General features: G+C 45.4%; 1 protein-coding gene across 1 annotated transcript; it reads right to left on the minus strand.

Annotated features, from left to right (window-relative positions):
• Window positions 1-4,546: 4,546 nt before the first annotated feature.
• On the minus strand, window positions 4,547-19,811 carry EMB1270 (Pentatricopeptide repeat (PPR) superfamily protein). The gene is made up of 7 exons (XM_048686431.2): window positions 16,100-19,811; window positions 15,814-16,014; window positions 15,069-15,159; window positions 6,136-6,868; window positions 5,942-6,061; window positions 5,357-5,469; window positions 4,547-5,198 (listed from the first exon to the last, which is right to left on the minus strand). Exons 1-4 carry the CDS (start codon window positions 19,612-19,614, stop codon window positions 6,332-6,334), a joined length of 4,344 nt encoding a protein of 1,447 aa, XP_048542388.2. The 5' UTR covers window positions 19,615-19,811; the 3' UTR covers window positions 4,547-5,198; window positions 5,357-5,469; window positions 5,942-6,061; window positions 6,136-6,331.
• Between the last annotated feature and the right edge of the window lie 2,069 nt (window positions 19,812-21,880).

Raw genomic sequence — 21,880 nt, forward strand, 5'->3', positions numbered from 1 at the left:
GAAGGATGGCAAGGTGAACAAAGGTATATGTGATATAAATGTTATTGATGTGTACCTTACTAATGCTCGCAGTAGCACCTGGGTATTTGATACTGGTTCTGTTGCTAACATTTGCAACTCGAAACAGGGACTACGGATTAAGCGAAGATTGGCTAAGGACGAGGTGACGATGCGCGTGGGAAATGGTTACAAAGTCGATGTGATCACGGTCGGCACGCTACCTCTACATCTACCTTCGGGATTAGTATTAGACCTAAATAATTGTTATTTGGTGCCAGCGTTAAGCATGAACATTATATCTGGATCTTGTTTGATGCGAGACGGTTATTGATTTAAATCATAGAATAATGATTGTTCTATTTATATGAGTAATATCTTTTATGGTCATGCACCCTTAAAGAGTGGCCTATTCTTATTAAATCTCGATAGTAGTGACACACATATTCATAATGTTGAAGCCAAAAGATGCAGAGTTGATAATGATAGTGCAACTTATTTGTGGCACTGCCGTTTGGGTCATATTGGTGTAAAGCGCATGAAGAAACTCCATACTGATGGACTTTTGGAACCACTTGATTATGAATCACTTGGTACTTGCGAACCATGCCTTATGGGTAAGATGACAAAAACACCGTTCTCTAGTACTATGGAGAGAGCAACAGATTTTTTGGAAATCATACATACAGATGTATGTGGTCCGATGAATGTTGGGGCTCGTGGCGGATATCGTTATTTTCTCACCTTCACAGATGACTTAAGCAGATATGGGTATATCTACTTAATGAAACATAAGTCTGAAACGTTGGGAAAGTTCAAAGAATTTCAGAGTGAAGTTGAAAATCATCGTAACAAGAAAATAAAATTCCCACGATCTGATCGTGGAGGAGAATATTTGAGTTACGAGTTTGGTGTACATTTGAAACAATGCGGAATAGTTTCGCAACTCACGCCACCCGGAACACCACAGCGTAATGGTGTGTCCGAACGTCGTAATCGTACTTTACTAGATATGGTGCGATCTATGATGTCTCTTACTGATTTACCGCTATCGTTTTGGGGATATGCTCTAGAGACGGCCGCATTCATGTTAAATATGGCACCATCAAAATCCGTTGAGACGATGCCTTATGAACTGTGGTTTGGCAAGAAACCAAAGTTGTCGTTTCTGAAAGTTTGGGGCTGCGATGCTTATGTGAAAAAGCTTCAACCTGATAAGCTCGAACCCAAATCGGAGAAATGTGTCTTCATAGGATATCCAAAGGAAACTATTGGATACACCTTCTATCACAGATCCGAAGGCAAGATTTTTGTTGCTAAATTCGGAAACTTTCTAGAGAAGGAGTTTCTTTCGAAAGAAGTGAGTGGGAGGAAAGTAGAACTTGACGAGGTAGCTGTACCTGCTCCCTTATTGGAAAGTAGTACATCACAGAAACCAGTTTCTGTGACACCTACACCAATTAGTGAGGAAGCTAATGATGATGATCATGAAACTTCAGAACAAGATACTACTGAACCTCGTAGATCAACCAGAGTAAGATCCGCACCAGAGTGGTACGGTAATCCTATTCTGGAAATCATGCTACTAGATCATGATGAACCTACGAACTATGGAGAAGCGATGGTGAGCCCAGATTCCGCAAAATGGCTTGAAGCCATGAAATCTGAGATGGGATCCATGTATGAGAACAAAGTATGGACTTTGGTTGACTTGCCCAATGATCGGCAAGCAATTGAGAATAAATGGATCTTCAAGAAGAAGACTGACGCTGACGGTAATATTACTGTCTACAAAGCTCGACTTGTCGCAAAAGGTTTTCGACAAGTTCAAGGGATTGACTACGATGAGACCTTCTCACCCGTAGCGATGCTTAAGTCTGTCCGAATCATGTTAGCAATTGCCGCATTTTATAATTATGAAATTTGGCAGATGGATGTCAAAACTGCATTCCTGAATGGATTTCTGGAAGAACAGTTGTATATGATGCAACCGGAAGGTTTTGTTGATCCAAAGGGAGCTAACAAAGTGTGCAAGCTCCAGCGACCCATTTATGGACTGCTGCAAGCTTCTCGGAGTTGGAATAAACGCTTTGATAGTGTGATCAAAGCATTTGGTTTTGTACAGACTTTTGGAGAAGCATGTATTTACAAGAAAGTGAGTGGGAGCTCTGTAGCATTTCTGATATTATATGTAGATAACATATTACTAATCGGAAATGATATAGAATTTCTGAATAGCATAAAGGGATACTTGAATAAGAGTTTTTTAATGAAAGACCTCGGTGAAGCTGCTTACATATTGGGCATTAAGATCTATAGAGATAGATCAAGACGCTTAATTGGACTTTCACAAAGAACATACGTTGACAAAATTTTGAAGAAGTTTAAATGGATCAAGCAAAGAAAGGATTCTTGCCTGTGTTACAAGGTGTGAAATTGAGTAAGACTCAATGCCCGACCAATGCAGAAGATAGAGAGAAAATGAAAGATGTTCCCTATGCTTCAGTCATAGGCTCTATCATGTATGCAATGCTGTGTACCAGACCTGATGTGTGTCTTGCTATAAGTCTAGCAGGGAGGTACCAAAGTAATCCAGGAGTGGATCACTGGACAGCGGTCAAGAACATCTTGAAATACCTGAAAAGGACTAAGGATATGTTTCTCATATATGGAGGTGACAAAGAGCTCATCGTAATGGTTACGTTGATGCAAGCTTTGACACTGATCCGGACGATTCTAAATCGCAAACCGGATACGTGTTTATATTAAATGGTGGAGCTATTAGTTGGTGCAGTTCTAAACAAAGCGTTGTGGCGGGATCTACATGTGAAGCGGAGTACATAGCTGCTTCGGAAGCAGCAAACGAAGGAGTCTAGATGAAGGAGTTCATATCCGATCTAGGTGTCATACCTAGTGCATCGGGTCCAATGAAAATCTTTTGTGACAATACTAGTGCAATTGCCTTGGCAAAGGAATCCAGATTTCACAAGAGAACCAAGCACATCAAGAGACGCTTCAATTCCATCCGGGATTTAGTCCAGGTGGGAGACATAGAGATTTGCAAGATACATACGGATCTGAATGTTGCAGACCCGTTGACTAAGCCTCTTCCACGAGCAAAACATGATCAGCACCAAAGCTCCATGGGTGTTAGAATCATTACTGTGTAATCTAGATTATTGACTCTAGTGCAAGTGGGAGAATGAAGGAAATATGCCCTAGAAGCAATAATAATGTTATTATTTTATTTCCTTATATCATGATAAATGTTTATTATTCATGCTAGAATTGTATTATCCGGAAACATAATACTTGTGTGAATACATAGACAAACCAAACGTCACTAGTATGCCTCTACTTGACTAGCTCGTTAATCGAAGATGGTTATGTTTCCTAACCATAGACATGTGTTGTCATTTGATTAATGGGATCACATCATTAGGAGAATAATGTGATTGACATGATCCATTCCATTAGCTTAGTGCCCGATCGTTTAGTATGTTGCTATTGCTTTCTTCATGACTTATACATGTTCCTATGACTATGAGATTATGCAACTCCCGTTTGCCGAAGGAACACTTTGTGTGCTACCAAACGTCACAATGTAACTGGGTGATTATAACGGAGCTCTACAGGTGTCTCCAAAAGTACATGTTGGGTTGGCGTATTTTGAGATTAGGATTTGTCACTCCGATTGTCGGAGAGGTATCTCTGGGCCCTCTCGGTAATGCACATCACATAAGCCTTGCAAGCATTACAACTAATGAGTTAGTTGCAAGATGATGCATTACGAAACACGCTATAACACCGATAGGTCCAGCGTTCAGCTGGCTTCTCAAAGTTTGAACCAGCTTTGACCGGCACCCTTCCTGACGCTGGTGCCGTCGAGCCTCTCTCTCAGCACCTCCTTTTCACGCCATTGACATCGTTCAGCATACATATTGGACAGCAAAACATAAGGGCCGTGCTTCCATGGTTCTAGTTCCATGACCTTCCCAGCTCGACTTCCCCGTGTAAAGCACAAGCACCTAGAAGCGATTCCCATGCCAATGAGTCGATTTCCAGCCCCACGGCTCTGATTAATCCCTCTGCTTCTTCCAATCTGCTGGTGTGTCCTAACAGATCAACAATGCAAGCACAATGCTCCCTCTGTGGCTTAACACAATGATCCTCGACCATGGAGTGGAAGATCTCAAGCCCTTCGTCCACGAGACCCCCTTGGCTACAGGCAGAAAGGGCTGCGAGGAATGTGATGCTGTCTGGCCTAAATCCACCATGGATCATTTCTCTGAAGGGCATAACATGGCCTCGCCATGCCGCCCGAAGCCGAGAATCATGGTCGTGCACGACACCACGTCGCGCACCCGCATCGTGTGAAACACAAACCGGGCATCCGATGAGCTGCCACACTTGAAGTACATGTCGAGTAGACACAGGTTCATGACCCGGCAATGCACCATCTTTGCATGCTCAAGGCTCTAGAGCCAGCTATCAGTCACGTTCATGACGCAGGAAGCTAGGGGTGTTCTAGAGCTAGCTATCAGTCACGTTCAAAGTGCAAGCATGCTTGGCTCAAAGATGTGCTGGTACCTTAGCTGATCGATTTACATGCTGGATTACAAAAAAAGAAAAATCATGAACTAGCTCTCCAATTTCAACAAGATAGGAGCCACAATCGACTCGAGAACTGTGGCGAGTGTTCCAGCAGTCCACCTCCATTATCGCATGCTTTGTATCCATGAAGTTTGGCAAAGATGACACCATCACACAGCGCCTTTGCTTCAGCGATGAGAGGATCACTGATACCCACATATGGTTTGCGCCATGCACCCATAAGAGCAGCACTAGATCGAGCCACTCCACTTGCACCGGCTCTATTAGAATCAAATGATATAGCACCATCTGTGTTGATTTTAACTAGGCCGGCTTAGCTTGCTTTATAGTGGGAGTTCAAGAAGCGCAAGGGCTTCTCTGGTCATGCGCATGCAGTTAGTCGGATCGGATCCTCCCTCCTCATGCTTCAGTTTGTTCCTAGAGTGCCAAATAGACCACATGATCGTAATAATCTTGGGCCTATCTCCATCCGAAAAGTGGGGGTCACAGAGAATATCTCTTGCCCATGAATCTGGATGTGGTCGGGGGAGTCGAAGATCAAACCAGAGAAGCGCCTCGTTCCAAAAACGTTCTGCATATGTCTAGATCTGCAACATGCAGAAGGAGGAAGAGGCAATGCGAGTCAATAGCAATTAGCAACGCTGCTTCCCAGTCCCAGGTGCTCAATTGTGCGATACAACTTCTGGAACCGGAACCGGAAGGACTTGTTTACTCGACAGTTCAACTACAGGTAGAGCATCCTTACCCAAGAAGACGGAAGAGCGCCATGGCTGGCTCGTGTGGTATGTTTCCCTCGCTCGGAGTCGGCTTCTTTGGCATCGAGAGGAACATTAAGAGCTCCGATTCAGGGAAATTCTCCTGCGGCAATTGGGAAGTTTACAGTGGGTGAAATGTGTCAAACAGAAGTGCATTCAGAGTTTCAGACTAATTAGTTCAGTCATGTTCGAACAGTACAAAGAGTTCCAGTTTCAGAACAAGTGTGCGCATTGAATATTTAGTTATGCTTTGGTAAGTACCGTCAAGTCCTGGTGGTTTCAGAACATTGTTAAGATGGAAGCATTTTCATATAGGTTCTGAAAGGATCTTAAAAGTTACTCATACATTTCAAAATTTGAACTAAAACCATGACAAGTATTTTGGAACGCAGGGAGTACAGAGCAGTGGAATTATAGAAGTCGGGTTGAAACTAATCATTCCACCAGTCACCAAACTATCAAATGAAGCATAATGACTGTCAAATGAAGCAGTGGAATCATATAAAGCAGCCCTTTTCTGCCAGTTTGGGTCAATGCATAAAACAAAATTCAATGTTTGGATTCAGTATGACTACCTTAAACAGTTGTAAAGGTTACTCCAAGTACGGCGTGGATAAGGGCATTGTTTTGAATTACAGTGTCCCATGATGATGTCATGCTGAGTGAAACATCCCATCTCCAACACTTGTTCATCTCTGCAAAGAGAAGTACTGTATCAAATCATAAACTTGTAGGTCAAATATTACAGAAGAGATGATAAACCATTTACCAGTATGAACTTGATAGGCTGTGACAAATTAACCTGGAAGCTAATGCATCCCATCTTTTGTTCGATCACACTCATACCTTGACCGATCAGCATCACAGTATTTTCACCATTCCCTTTTCGTCTTCTCCCATTAAGAATATTCATGTTAATGCCACAGTGCCGTTTGTCCAAATGTCGTGATGAAGCAAAACAAACACTACTTCAAAACCTCCTGCGTGCTTTGTTCTCTAACAAATTTTGCTCTCCGTGGTCCTTTTTTAGATTTTCTTGGTATGACAAGCCCCTTTTCTTTCATTCTCTCCAGTTTGTGTTTCCTTCCTTTTATATCAGCTTTAATAAATTTGGCCCTGCTTTCTTCTGACAACATAGCTAATCTGGAGAATTTCTTTGGCCGTACTTCCCCAAGTTGCTCGTGTATATCTTTGAATGTTGATACAAGACCAGCTCTCATGAAGTACCCTTCAGTGAGCTTCATTGAGTTCATTTTAGGAAGAGCTGGAGCGTCTTTCAACTCAAGATCCATGCAGAAAGGAGAATCTTTCAGCCACATCTTAAGAGAGTAAAACTTCGCCACAAAGCGACCTGTTCGAGCTCTACATGGCAAGAAAGGGGAGCCCATTTCCAAAAGGTACGCTCTGATCGTCTTACGCAAGGATACCATGTTATATTCCCCCTCCCCTGTGACCAGTACAATAGATTTGGGGGATTCTGGTGAACCCTGCAGTGAAGCATCCTGCATTAAAAATGGAGGAGATCAGATGGCATGTTAATGATCAGATAGAGGAGTTAAGAGTTAAGGAATCAACAACTGCTTAAACAATTTTAACGAAAGAATGTCCATATTAAGAATTTAGGACTAAAGCAAAAGGAGACAGGGTGAAATTATATCGGGATGTTGCAACTGTAAGAATGTCTCTTTAGGGGTTCTGAGTTGTTTTCGTGATTTTTCAATTAAATTTGTGCCCTCTATCAGTAAACAAAGGGTCTAAATTTGTGCCGAGAGCTGCTGGAACAAAGAAAGGAAAGTTATTCATTAACTTTACTGTAATGACACACAACATGAAAAACTGCATAAAATGTCAAAGAAGTTACAAATAGAAATCATCAGTAGTGCACATGCACTAAAAAGTGAGATACATAAACCTGAATTTAGCACATTTTTCATCTTCACTGCAATATAATTAATTTCATATTCATATGAGCACCTATAAAGGGAATATTGGCATATCGCCGGTATTAGGGCATAAAGTAGACACATGCTAATTTAGTGAATCTGTTAAGCTAGCAGGATCTCAGTGAGACCAACAACCTTACTGTCCAAAGTCATGGTAAGTGGTAACGTTAACACAAATGATGCATGACTGTGCCACGAGGCTTCTTCGTTTTTTGTTGATCCGCCATTGTCGGCATTTGTTCCTCTTGTATTTTCTCTTTCATTTCTTTTGGGCATGACTGTGCTGCTTCCACCCCAGCACCTATCGTTGGTTGTCTCGGTTGGTTGCTTTGTATACAAAGCGAGGGGAAACCCTTTTTGGGTAAATGATGCATGAGACCAAATTTTACTATTGTCTAGTAAATATGCGAACATGTCACTTTACATTGGTGTCTTCCTCTATTTATTAACTTTTTTTAAACTTAAATGTGGACTTTGTAGAAAGAATGGTTATACATCCGTCACCATAGCTGGAATAACAAAATCTAGTGGAGCCGCTTACGCAGGTCTGGTTGCGGTTTGTAGGGGCCCCGTCTAAGCCTTTGCAGGATGTTCGAGTTGTGGCCAGTTTGGGTATGATGGTTGGGAAGACGGAGAGAGTTGATATGGCTTTTACCCGGGCTCATGGGGTGGCCCGGCTTTTAGTCAGTATTCTGGATATTGAGTTCGTGCCTGATGTGGTCAACTGGACTTATAGGGGAGAGGTGTTCCCGCTCGAGATTGAGTTTGAGGACACTGAGCTGTTTGCTGATGCGGTTAATGGGAATGATGTTGATATGCACGAGGGTGACGGCGGTGCGGGAGCCAATGGGGCACAAACTGATGAGTCCACACGAGAGGGGTCTAACGGCTCTCGCCCAGATGCTCAGTTGCCCGGGGATGGGACCGGGGTTGAGCCGGCAGCATCGCCATCGGTGCCTATGACTTCGTTGCGGTTCGGGTCCTTTGAGCCAGCATCAGCGCCTCCCAGACTTTGGAGTGACCGGGTAGACTCTGATGATATGTTTGAGTGCACGCTTCCTCTGTTGGAGTTTGAGGGGGCTGGCGGTTCTGTGCCTGGACGCTTGGTCAGGGCCTCATCGGCGAGGACTCTGGATGGAGTTGGGGTGGGGGAGCCGGAGGTTGCTTCTCTTTCCCTTCCTCCTCTTGTGGTCGAGGCTCCGGTGCAGATTGCTGCTTGTGAGCTGGTGTTGGGGGGAGGGGGTTCGGGGCAGGAGGCCTTGACGTCTCCCCTCCATATCCCGACGTCGGTCACGTTGGGGTCGGCCAGCGCCGGGGGAGGGAGCCCGAAGCAGGCGGCCTCGGCTCCTGCTACTCCGGTGGTGGCGGCGACACCCGCGCCAGCAGCTGCGTTGGGGGGGGGGGGCTGGGGCAGGAGGCCCTGGCTCCTCCTTCCCCGGCGGTCAGTAGGACCGTCGTCAGTAGGACCGTCTCTCCTTCGCCGATGGCTCTTCCGTCTGTGCCGGCGGGTGGGGCGGGAGGAGGGCGCGGGCAGGCGGCCCCCGTCATCCCCTCTCCGTTCGTACCCGTGGCCGTGGACCCCGGCGTGGGGCACCTGTCTGAGGGGCTTGGGAGCCCGCAGCCGCCTTCTCTGGTAACCTTGGTTGACCCTTTGAGGGACTCAGCACCAGGCTTTACTAGGGAGGAGGTTGTCGCTTTTGGCGGGATCCCGGACCCCGTCTCGACGGGGAGACGGATGAGTGCTCGCATCCACGAGCTCCCGGAGGTGGATGATATGCAGCAGCGGTGCGCTATGAGGGCGGCCAAGCTTCAGGAGGCTGCATTATCTTCTGGTATGTCCGTCAACATATCTAATTCTTTATTGCATTTTTCTAATGAGGAGATTATAAATAATGCAAACCAATTAGGAGTTTCACTAGGTGCTACGGATAGTGAGACTACCAATTCGGTGAATGATCGGTTAGATTTGGAGGCGGAACGTGCCTTAGAGACTATTCGTAATCTTGCAGCGGTTAAACCAATGAATGATGATGAGATTGATGCGTAAGAGGTTAGAGTGCTCGATAATCTGTGTGCGGATCTAGCACCCCCCAATCATGAGTCTGAGGACGATGATGTACCCCTAGAGAATGATGCTGGTAGTATAAGTGAACCCGGTTATGAGGACCGAGCGTCAGAGCCTAGTAAACCAAAGCGTAAGTGGAAACGGAAGATCTATCCCGATTCCGCAGTTCATAGGAGTGCTAGGATTCGAATCACTAAAAAATTCCATGATGAAATATGAAAGGAATCTTTTGGAATAGCAGAGGTCTGAAGGACTTGGCTAAAAGAAGGTTCCTTGCTGAGGCATCTTTAGAGCAGCGGTTAGATTTCATTGCTCTATCGGAGACTGGTAGAGAAAACTTTGCGCCCCAATTTCTTTCTTCTCTTGTGGGTGGTATTGATTTCGATTGGCATTGCCTCCCTCCGCGAGGAAGATCGGGTGGTATCTTACTCGGTGTGAGATGCGATTCGCTTGAAGTCTGAAGTGTAGTGATGGGCGACTTCACGGTGAAGTTTCGAGTCAGGTCTAAGATAGATGGTTTCAACTGGGCTTTGGTGGCGGTTTATGGTGCCGCACAGCCCGAGCTTAAACCAGAGTTTCTGGCGGACCTTGTTCGAATTTGTGGGTCAGAACAGCTTCCAATTTTAGTTGGAGGTGATTTCAATATCATTAGGAGGAGAGAGGAGAAGAACAATGATAACTTTGACGGCAGATGGTCGTTTATGTTCAATACCATTATTGAAAGCTTGGATCTGAGGGAGATAGAGCTTTCTGGTAGAAAGTTTACCTGGGCTAATGCTCTGCCAAACCCAACTTATGAAAAACTTGATCGAGTTCTCGCAAGCGTGGAGTGGGAACAAAAGTTCCCTCTAGTTACGGTGCAAGCTCTCTCGAGGGGAATATCCGATCACACACCCTTGTTCGTGGACTCAGGTGAGCCGAACCACGTGGGTAACAAGAACACCTTTTCTTTCGAGATGTCATGGTTCAAAGGCGAGGGGTTCTTGGACTTGATTGCCAGGGAATGGGATAGAGGTGCAGGAGGCACGACTGCGATCGAGCATTGGCAGAATAAGATTAGGCATTTGAGAAGTTTCTTACGGGGTTGGGCTAAGCACCTCAGTGGTGTGTATAAGATTGAAAAGGATAGACTCCTTTCTCTTATACAGGCCCTGGACATAAAGGCCGAATCCACGATTTTACTGCCAGCTGAGCTTCAGGTTAAAACTGAGGCGGAGAAGAGGTTGAAAGAACTGCTCCGCGAAGAAGAATTGAAGTGGGCCTTGCGTGCTAAAGTCCACAAAGTGGTCCAAGGGGACGCGAATACTCAATTCTTTCATTTGATAGCTAATGATAAGCACAGAAAGAAGCGTATCTTTCAGCTTGAACAAGATGAGGGCACTATTTTAGGACAGGATAACCTAAAAACATATATTACCGAGTATTATAAGCAGTTACTTGGACCTCCGGAGGATAATTGTGTGTCCCTCGACGAGTCCAGGACTGAGGATGTGCCTCAGCTATCGGCTGCCAAAAATGATATTCTGGTTGCCCTGTTCTCAGAGAAGGAGGTGTTTGATGCTATTGCACAGATGAAAAACAATAAGGCTCCTGGACCGGATGGATTCCCGGCCGAGTTCTATAAAAAGTGCTGGCACATTATTAACGGGGATTTGCTACCTATGTTCCATGATCTGTTCTCTGGACAACAACAACAACAAAGCCTTTAGTCCCAAACAAGTTGGGGTAGGCTAGAGGTGAAACCCATAAGATCTCGCAACCAACTCATGGCTCTGGCACATGGATAGCAAGCTTCCACGCACCCCTGTCCATAGCTAGCTCTTTGGTGATACTCCAATCCTTCAGGTCTCTCTTAACGGACTCCTCCCATGTCAAGTTCGGTCTACCCCGCCCTCTCTTGACATTCTCCGCACGCTTTAGCCGTCCACTATGCACCGGAGCTTCTGGAGGCCTGCGCTGAATATGCCCAAACCATCTCAGACGATGTTGGACAAGCTTCTCTTCAATTGGTGCTACCCCAACTCTATCTCGTATATCATCATTCCGGACTCGATCCTTCCTCGTGTGGCCACACATCCATCTCAACATACGCATCTCCGCCACACCTAACTGTTGATCATGTCGCCTTTTAGTCGGCCAACACTCAGCGCCATACAACATTGCGGGTCGAACCGCCGTCCTGTAGAACTTGCCTTTTAGCTTTTGTGGCACTCTCTTGTCACAGAGAATGCTAGAAGCTTGGCGCCACTTCATCCATCCGGCTTTGATTCGATGGTTCACATCTTCATCAATACCCCCATCCTCCTGCAGCATTGACCCCAAATACCGAAAGGTGTCCTTCTGAGGTACCACCTGGCCATCAAGGCTAACCTCCTCACACCTAGTAGTACTGAAACCGCACATCATGTACTCGGTTTTAGTTCTACTAAGCCTAAACCCTTTCGATTCCAAGGTTTGTCTCCATAACTCTAACTTCCTATTTACCCCCGTCCGACTGTCGTCAACTAGCACCACATCATCCGCAAAGAGCATACACCATGGGATATCTCCTTGTATATCCCTTGTGACCTCATCCATCACCAATGCAAAAAGATAAGGGCTCAAAGCTGACCCCTGATGCAGTCCTATCTTAATCGGGAAGTCATCAGTGTCGACATCACTTGTTCGAACACTTGTCACAACATTACCGTACATGTCCTTGATGAGGGTAATGTACTTTGCTGGGACTTTGTGTTTCTCCAAGGCCCACCACATGACATTCCGCGGTATCTTATCATAGGCCTTCTCCAAGTCAATGAACACCATATGCAAGTCCTTCGTTTGCTCCCTATATCTCTCCATAAGTTGTCGTACCAAGAAAATGGCTTCCATGGTCGACCTCCCAGGCATGAAACCAAACTGATTTTTGGTCACGCTTGTCATTCTTCTTAAGCGGTGCTCAATGACTCTCTCCCATAGCTTCATTGTATGGCTCATCAGCTTAATTCCACGGTAATTAGTACAACTCTGAACATCCCCCTTGTTCTTGAAGATTGGTACTAATATACTCCGTCTCCATTCTTCTGGCATCTTGTTTGCCCGAAAAATGAGGTTGAAAAGCTTGGTTAGCCATACTATCGCTATGTCCCCGAGACCTTTCCACACCTCAATGGGGATACAATCAGGGCCCATCGCCTTGCCTCTCTGGACAGCTTCACTTATTTCACTTGAATTTTGGAACTATCACACTGCTTCCTAAGAAGACAGATGCTGTGAGAATTGAGCAATTCAGGCCGATCTGCCTCCTCAATGTTAGTTTCAAAATTTTCACCAAGGTCGAGACTAATAGGCTCACACAGATTGCGCATTCTGTGGTGCAACAGTCCCAAACTGCTTTCATGCCGGACAGAAATATCCTTGAAGGGGTGGTCGTCCTGCATGAAACGCTCCATGAAATCCATTCCAAAAAATTAGATGGAGTAATTTTTAAGGTGGATTTCGAGAAAGCGTACGATAAGGTCAAATGGCCATTCCTCCAACAGTCATTGCGTATGAAAGGTTTTGATGAAGCCTGGCGCCGACAGGTTGAATCATTTACGCAAAAAGGTAGTGTGGGAATTAAAGTTAATGATGACATAGGTCATTACTTCCAGACACATAAAGGCCTAAGACAAGGAGATCCGATGTCCCCTATCCTGTTTAACATTATGGTGGATATGTTAGCAATTTTGATAGGAAGGGCTAAGGAAAATGGTCAAGTAGGTGGATTGGTACCTCATCTTGTTGATGGAGGTGTATCCATCCTTCAGTACGCTGATGATACAATTATCTTTATGGAGCATGACTTGGCCAAGGTGAGAAATATGAAGCTTGTGTTATGCCTATTTGAACAATTGACCGGGTTAAAGATTAACTTTCATAAGAGCGAGCTGTTCTGTTTTGGTAGAGCCAAAGACGAACAGGAGGCTTATAGGCAATTGTTTGGGTGCGAGTTGGGAGAGTTACCCTTCTCTTACCTAGGTATTCCAATCCACCATCGTAGGCTGACAAACAGAGAGTGGAAGTGCATCGAGGACCGATTTGAGAAGAAACTGAGTTGCTAGAAGGGTAAGCTCATGTCATACGGAGGCCGATTAATCCTGATAAATTCGGTGCTCACGAGTATGCCTATGTTTCTCCTATCGTTCTTTGAGGTCCCAGTTGGTGTTAGGAAGAGACTGGACTTCTATCGGTCGCGTTTCTTTTGGCAGGGTGATGAGCTTAAAAGAAAATATCGGCTTGCTAAATGGGATATCATCTGTAGACCGAAAGACCAAGGGGGTCTCGGTATTGAGAATCTAGAAGTTAAGAACAGATGCCTTCTTAGCAAGTGGCTGTGGAAGCTCTCAACGGAGAATGATGCCACGTGGGCTCAAATCCTTCGCAGCAAGTACCTCCAAACAAAAACTTTGTCCCAGGTTACAGTCAGGCCGACCGATTCACCTTTCTGGAAAGGTCTGATGAAAGTCAAACAATCTTTGTTTAATAGGATGAAGTTTGTTATTGGAAACGGCACTAGTACACATTTCTGGGAGGATACTTGGCTCGGCGAGACACCCTTGGCCATCCAATATCCGTCTTTGTACCGTATTGTTCAACGACGTGAGGTGTTCGTCGCATCGGTATTTCAATCTATCCCCCTTAATATTCAGTTCCGACGGACGCTAGCGGGCAATCGTTGGGAAGAATGGCTCCGTCTAGTTAGGAGACTGATGGAGGTCCAGCTTTCTCAACAACCCGATGAATTACGCTGGAAATTGACTAAGTCTGGAGTATTCACTGTTAAATCAATGTATATTGATGTTATTAATTCGAACTTCATTCCTACCTCCAAGCATGTTTGGGATGTCAAAGTTCCTTTGAAAATAAAAGTGTTTATGTGGTTTGTCCATAAACAAGTTATTTTAACCAAGGACAACTTGATAAAGCGTAATTGGACAGGACCTACTAGGTGTAGTTTCTGTGATCGGGATGAGACAATCAAACACCTCTTTTTTGATTGCCCGTTGGCCAAAGTACTTTGGCAGACGGTCCACATTGCTTTTAATATCAATCCACCGAATTCTGTTAACGCGTTATTTGGGACATGGCTTAATGGGATTGAGCCTGCATTAGCGAGACACATTCGGGTTGGAGTTTGCGCTTTGCTGTGGACTATCTGGACTTGCAGAAATGATTTGGTTTTTAACAGAATATCATATATCCATTTTTTGCAGGTTATATTCCGAACTACGGCACTGATCCGTTCGTGGTCGCTACTCACCCCGACGGAGGCCAGGGAGCATTTGGTTACTGGATCTTTCCGCTAGGAGATGGTAGCTCGGGATATCTTCAACCGGTTTGGATGGCGGTCATGTAATAGGATAGGCATTTAGTTTACCTATCTAGTTTTAGCCAGCCGGTTGTGGTGTCTTTTCATGGCTAGTTGGTGTTTCTAGCCCTTTTTGGCTCTGTGTGAGCTTTCTTTGCTTTTTTATTACTTTTGGAGACCTTGGAACCATGTTGGCACTGCTTCATTTGGTTAATAAGATGGCCGTATGCATCATTCTGATGCAGAGGCCGGGGAGTCCCCCCTTTTCGAAAAAAGTGGTTCTTTTAACCAAACTCTAGGAACTAAAACTCTGAGTTCACTAGCTAGCACATGAAACTGCAAATAACATTGTTAAGAGCACCTACTTGCATTTGATCAAGCCATAATGTTAGAGCGACAAGTGCAGCCCCAGCAGACAACTTCCGGAAGTCAGCTCCCCAGTCTTTTTCTATCACCCTGAATCATTCATATGGAAAAAAAAATTGATACAGTAAGAATATATTTAATAATGCCACTTTGGACTTTTCATATACTTGTACCATAAGGCAATAAGATCATGTCGTCCAAAAGTTTTGGCTAATTTCTACCAATAAACAAAACATATGGATAAGTAAAAAAAATGTCGACAAGATAAGACCTACTGTCATAAGAACTTCACAAACAGATGAAACGAAAACAAAAGTTAGACCAGACCATATTGTTCGCACGTCTCAACTTTGTAGCATCGAGCGTACAAATATAGTATCTATTAGGAGACTGGCTCTTTGGGACGAAGCTTAGTCTCTAGGGACAGCATGCCCAAACATTATGGCAACTTACTGTTCATTAGCGTATATCTTAAACCAACAGTTCTGATGAAAGATTTTAAATATTATGAGACTAGATCTACTTATCTGAACAGCTTTTGAATGCTATCCACAAAGTTGCTGTCTGTAACTATCTATCATTTCTTTCTTTTTCTTGTGTATATCTGGACAAGAACTATCAGTGTGTGACCCACTTATTTTGGTGAAAAATAAAGTACATGAAATGCATATTTCAACGCAGAAAGTTAAGTACAGCTTCTAACAACAAAAATAAGAATCCAGAGTTAAAGATTGATGTAAATACCGAAAGATACTGTGACGGTATATGCTTCTATTTACTGCCAACTGGAAAATGTATGTAGCAGTTGCTCGACGCTCAAATGCCCACAACAGGTCTTCTAGTGCATTTACAAAATTCAGAGCAGCAGAATCTTCTAGTGTCTCGAGTTCTTGTAGAAAACTGTCAACCTCAGTTAACAGGGATGGAGTCCTCTCAGTCAGGAGCCTGCAAAAGATGCAAGAAGTTATAGCCAAATTTTGCCCGTGAAGTATGCCCCATCATTTTGAACATAGTCAAGTATGGCGTCAACCTAATAGGAAGGTCAAACCCACAATCCTGTAACGAGTTTAGGAGAAGAACGGCATCATCAGTCCGCTCACACAAACTAGCGGCTCTGATGAAACATGTCCAAACTTGATGATCTGGTTTTATACCATCTCTTTTCATTTCCAACAACTTTGTGATTGCAAGATTGTAGTCACCATTTTTCAAGTAAGCGTCAAAAACAGTGCTGTATGGTAAACTGCTGACTTCCAAACTGGAAGATTTCAAGCTGTTCAGCACTTTCTCAGCTTCAACTGGGTGCCCCGCAGTTCCATAAGAAGTCATGAGGATGTGCATAGTGGCAATTGTCGGTTCGATGCCGTCTTCTTTCATTGCTGCTAGTAGTTGCTCGGCTTTGGAATGGTTGCAGGCATCTCTGTACATTTTCATCATTACGTGATATAAAGATCGATTTAATCGATAACCCTTTGACCTTATTTCCTCAAAAAGCTGTTCACCTTGCTCCCATAGTTTTGCTTTTCCAGATGCTACAAGCAAGCTTTTATAGGATTCTAACCTGGGTGTCAAACCTCGTTTACCCATCTCATTCAAGAGAGTAAAACCTTCTTCAGGCCTCAAGTTTCTACTGTACATGACTATCAGTGTATTATACGTATCTTCATCAGGCTCTAGGCCAGCTTCCAAAATACTATGGTATACTTCTACTGTCTTATCAAAGTCTCTGTTCCCAGTATACATCAAAAGAAGGGTATTAAGTATGACTAGATCTGGCTTGAATCCTGCTGCCTCCATCTCCGCAACCATCAATTCAACATCCCTGAATCGTTTATTACGGCAGAGCAAGGAAATCATACTTCTGTAGATGTGCATGTTTGGCAGGTATCCTGCTTCCTTCATTCCATTATATATTTTCATTACCTCGAAAACATCCCCAGCTTTTGCAAAAGCTTCAAGCATAAGGATTACTGTGCTTTTGCTGATCTTGAAACCCATATCTTGAAGCTCCTGAACAACCACAAACAACTCATCTAGCCTGCCATCAGTAATCAATGCTCTCAACATTCCATTAATTGAATCAACAGTTGGTAGAGGGCCCTTTTTAATCATAACGTCAAAGACTGCCCTTGCTTGCTCATAAAGGCCACTCTCAGCATAGGCATGTATCAACGCATTCCAAATTCGCCTGTCAACACCTGCCTCTTGATTCAGTCCTTTCACGAAATTTTCCGCATGCTGCCACAGTTTTGTCTTCCCATATGCTTCGATTATGGTTACTCTAGATGAAAGAGTATTTAGCCAAACACCAGACTGTACAGCTTCATCCATCAATTGGCGAGCTGTTTCTGGGAAGCCCAATTTACAATATGTAGAGATCATACTCTCATATATCTTCTGGGAAGGCTCTATGCCAATAAACTGCATGTCGCAGAACACCTGAGAAGCTTCTGGCAAGAATTCAGCCTCTTCAAGGCATGTAATCAAGCACTCATACAAGTTACGATCTTGACCAAAAGATCCACATTTTAATGTCTGCATACTGCTGTACTCTTGAAGGGCAGCAGCAATCTTCTGGTTTTTGCACATAAGCATGATGGAACATTCAGATATCAAGTTATGGGAGCTGGGGACATTCTCCCGGATGCATTGAAGCAAGGAGAGGCCTTCTTCATGCTTTCCCATTGTTTCATAATCATCCAAAATGGATAATAAACTCTTACTGTCAGGCTCATGTCCTTGTAGGCATGCCTTCTTTAACAGCTTAGCACCCTGAGAAATGCAACCCGCCTTGATGAGTACACTGTATACCAGTTGCCTATCCATTTGACAAACAACCTCCATGTCTTGGACAACTCCTTCAATCTCCTCGTGTTTATTTCCTTTTGCAAGTGCAACAAGCATAACCTGATACAAGGTGTCATCTGGCATATAACCATCCTTCATCATTGTCTGATACAGGAGCATCAGCTTTTTTGTCTCACCAGACCTTGCGATAATGTCCAGCATAACCAAATAGGCTAAACGATCGGGTTTGACACCTGATGCAACCATGCGATCAAATGTCTGCTCCGCCTCGTCCCGCCTCCCACCTTTGGCATATGCACATATCAAAGCACTGAAGGTTACCAGGGTTGGCTTTAACCCTGCATCTACCATTTCCTCCAGCACCTTCCCTGCATCAGAAATCCTATCCACCTTCCCCAGAGAATCAATCAAGACAGTGTAAGTCACAACATCTGGAGTGCAACCTATGGCTCTCATCTCATCATACAGACCAAGTGCCAGGTCAAGCCTGCCCATTTTCCCATACATATGAATCATGGTATTATAAGTAATTCCATCCTTCCTGAACCCAGCCTTAACCAACTCCTCACACACACGCTCCACCGCGTCGACGTCTCCTTCCTTCGCAAAAGCATGAAGGAGAGAATTATAGGTAACTGCATCCGGCTTGAAACCCTTGTCTAGCAGCTCCATGAACATCTGCTCAGCCTCCCGTGCCGTCCCACACCGGCCATGAACTGACACCATGGCATTGTACGTCCACAAGTCTGGCCGACACTCTGAATCAATCATCTCTTTGAACACTGCCACTGCATCGTCTAAAATGGAACCTTGCGAGCAAGCACTGATCAGGGTGTTGTAAGTGATAACGTCCGGCCTGAGCCCAGCTTGCCGGACTTCGTGCAGGAGATCAAAGGCGGCGCCAGGGGCTAAGCACCCGGACTTGGCGCTGGCGTTGATCAGAGTGTTGAAGCTGACAAGGTCTGGCTCGATACCCTGGCCGCGCATTGCGTCAAGCAGCTGCCGGACGTCGTCGAAGCGGCCGGAGCGGGCGTACACGCCCATCATGGCGTTGAACACCTGCACGGTGGCGCCCTCCCCGGCGAAGCGGAGGAAGACCTCCTCCGCGAGCCCGTCCTGGCGAGCGCGGCCGAGGACCCCGAGCACGACGGCGACGACGCGGGGGCCCGGGCTCCCGTCGCCGCTCGCCGCGAGCCACTCGAAGGCGTCGAGCGCGCGCCGCCAGGAGGCCGCGCCCACGGCGCGCACGACGTAGGCAAGCTCGTCGGGGGACACCCACGCGCCGTCGAGCACCTCCGCGACGGGCGCGCCGGGGGGCAGCGCCAGGAGGCGGTCCGCCAGGTCCGAGACGCGCTCCCGCCAGTCCCGCGCCCGGCGCAGCGCGACCTTGCTCAGCTTCTTCAGCCTCCCGCGGTGGGCCCGCGCGTCCAGCGGCTCGACGGCGACGGCGACGGCCGAGGGGCCGGAGGCGGAGGGCGCGGTTGAGTCGTCCTTCGCGGGCTCCGGCCTCGCCGGGGCGGGAGGGGCGGCGTCGGCGGCGGGGAAGCGGGGCGCGGGGAGGTGCGGGAAGCGGAGGCTGGGCCAGCGGACGGAGGGGTCGGCGAGGGGGTAGTCGAAGTCGTCGCTGGCGGTGGCGGAGGGCGCTGCTGTGGCCCCGGCGGTGGCGCGACGGGGGTGGTGCGCGGAGGGGAGGGGGAAGGAGAAGGGTAGTGGGGAGGAGATGGCCATGAGAGGCATCGGGTCCGAGAGGGAGTGGGGGGGTCAGGCGCGCATGGAGGTGGCGGCGGAGTCGCAGGTGTGGTCGCCGCGGGCGCCGGGGCCGGACGGAGGAGAGTGGAGTGGAACGCCCGCTCCGCCACTGGTCGCGATAACGTTGGCAGTTTGAGCGGGTAACGGAGAAGGAAGAAGATATTTGGCCGGGCAAGCTAAACTGAAGTGCCTGGCGACTTTTTCCGAGTATTTGTGATCATCATTGATTCGTTATTAGATTTTCACACATGAATCCAGTTGAAGCTAGCTGGGCGACCCGTAGATTTTTTATTATTACAAAGATTCACCATAAAAACAAAGCACATCACGCTATAGTCTTGTACTCCCTCTATAAACTACCAATACTATAAGACATTTTAAATCGCTAAAGATTTTATATTAGTTTACGGAGGGATACTTTAAAAACCCGGTCAAGTTATTTCCCACCTTTATAACTCAAAAAAAATCAAAAATTATATCTATATAATGATATTATAGGCAAGAAGATACATATACTCACATAATGTGGTAGTGTTTGTTTGCTTTGTTTTATAATGAAATATCTTGTAATAACATAGATGTTAGTTTGGCTCCATGCAGAAAAGTAAATCCTAAATAGTTTGACAATAATGTAACTTAATATATATGAGCGTGTTTACTTTATTAATACATGAATAGTGTTAGAAAGTGTATAAATATTTCAAGATGTATATCAACACAAAATGACATGCGAACAAGATAACTTTTGATGAAGTACAAATATTTGATATAAATAGTCAATGTCAGCCGTCGTTGCCGCCACAACTCACACGCCTAGAACCGATATATCAGACAGATCACAAAGGCGTGGCTACTGATATTTCCCTACTTTTTAGACTCAACTCGCCTAACTGTTATTGTAATAATTCGAGCCGGTCGTAAGTGAACCAAACAATGTCTTCCTCATGCGGATTATATAAGTAAACGATGGCAACAGTGGAGCCGGATCCTCTGACTTGCAAGAGGCAAGACAGAGAGCTACAGTGTTTCTTTGTATAAATGGAGAAGGGAAGTTAGAGACCGCACAGTATTCTGCAAATCATTGTAGATATTTACTGTTTATAAATCATTGTTTGATATTACTATTCACAAATCGTTGTGTTAGATCGTAATTTTTAGAAGGCCAGCGAAGAGAAGTCGGGGCCCTGTATTATCCTTTGTCGTCTCTTCTAAAGTCAGAAGATCTTGTTCTGGCAGCAGCCTCACAAAATTAAAAATCTAATCGCAAAAAATAACCTGAAGCTTGCAGCATGGCTCCCAACCTAACTGTTAGGACGTAACCACCGCCTCCCCACAAAGTACTCCACTATTATGAGTGAGATGATATATACTGCTCAAACACTAGTCGGTGTTGGGCTTTCAAGAATATGTGGAGATTGTTCAATTTTTTGCAATTAAATCCACATAAGGTTTTGTTATTTATAATCAGTCGGAAGTACGATCGAGCACAACAATTCAGTCACTGGGTAGAAGTGTAGCCATTTTCCGGCGGGAGTGGACAACCAACATCTAGATTCTATGGACCGGTGAACCCATCAGGGCATCTCCAACGGCACCCGTAAATTTCGTCCCTCATCACGTACATTTTAACAATAGTTCCAACCAACCGGATGAAATTCATTCAAATATGTCTGGATTTTATATAAATATGATGAATTTCATTACATTTACATCAAAATGGTGCTAGTTCGGCTTTGGAGGTATAATTAATACATAATCTAAATGGTCACCTGCGCCCGTTCCCCGTGTGTGGCCATGAGCCCCGAGAACTGAAACTTCGCCTTCTCTAGTTCCGCCTCAGTGCTCTCCAGCTCTGCCTCCGGAGACCCGGGAAGTGAAGTTGTCCACCTCCACGTCGCCGCCAGGCGACTAATCGGCCGCCAATGCTGAGCCCACCAAGCTTGGCGTCGAGGGGAGGGGAGGAGCGATGACCTTCTTAGGACACGAGCGGCGACGACCTACCGTGCACTACTCTTCCTCGCTGTCGGTGGCGCCCCCGGACGTGTCGGCTTTGTGGTCGTCATGGCGGGGAGCGGCCTCTGAAGGAAATATGCCCTAGAGACAATAATAAAGTTATTATTTATTTCCTCATATCATGGTAAATGTTTATTATTCATGCTAGAATTGTATTAACCGGAAACATAATACATGTGTGAATAAATAGACAAACAGTATGTCACTAGTATACCTCTACTTGACTAGCTCATTGAATCAA

This window comes from Triticum urartu, chromosome 7A, assembly GCF_056163025.1.
Source record: "Triticum urartu cultivar PI428250 chromosome 7A, HENAU_Tu73, whole genome shotgun sequence".
NCBI classification, from domain to species: domain Eukaryota; kingdom Viridiplantae; phylum Streptophyta; class Magnoliopsida; order Poales; family Poaceae; genus Triticum; species Triticum urartu.

Coding starts and splice junctions, on each gene's coding strand:
- EMB1270 (XM_048686431.2), bottom strand. CDS start 19,614: ATGCCTCTCATGGCCATCTCCTCCCCACTACCCTTCTCCTTCCCCCTC. Junction 16,015..16,099: donor GGGTTTGACCTTCCTATTAG/GTTGACGCCATA, acceptor CATCTTTTGCAG/GCTCCTGACTGAGAGGACTC. Junction 6,869..15,068: donor TATGGCTTGATCAAATGCAA/GTAGGTGCTCTT, acceptor TTTTTAATGCAG/GATGCTTCACTGCAGGGTTC.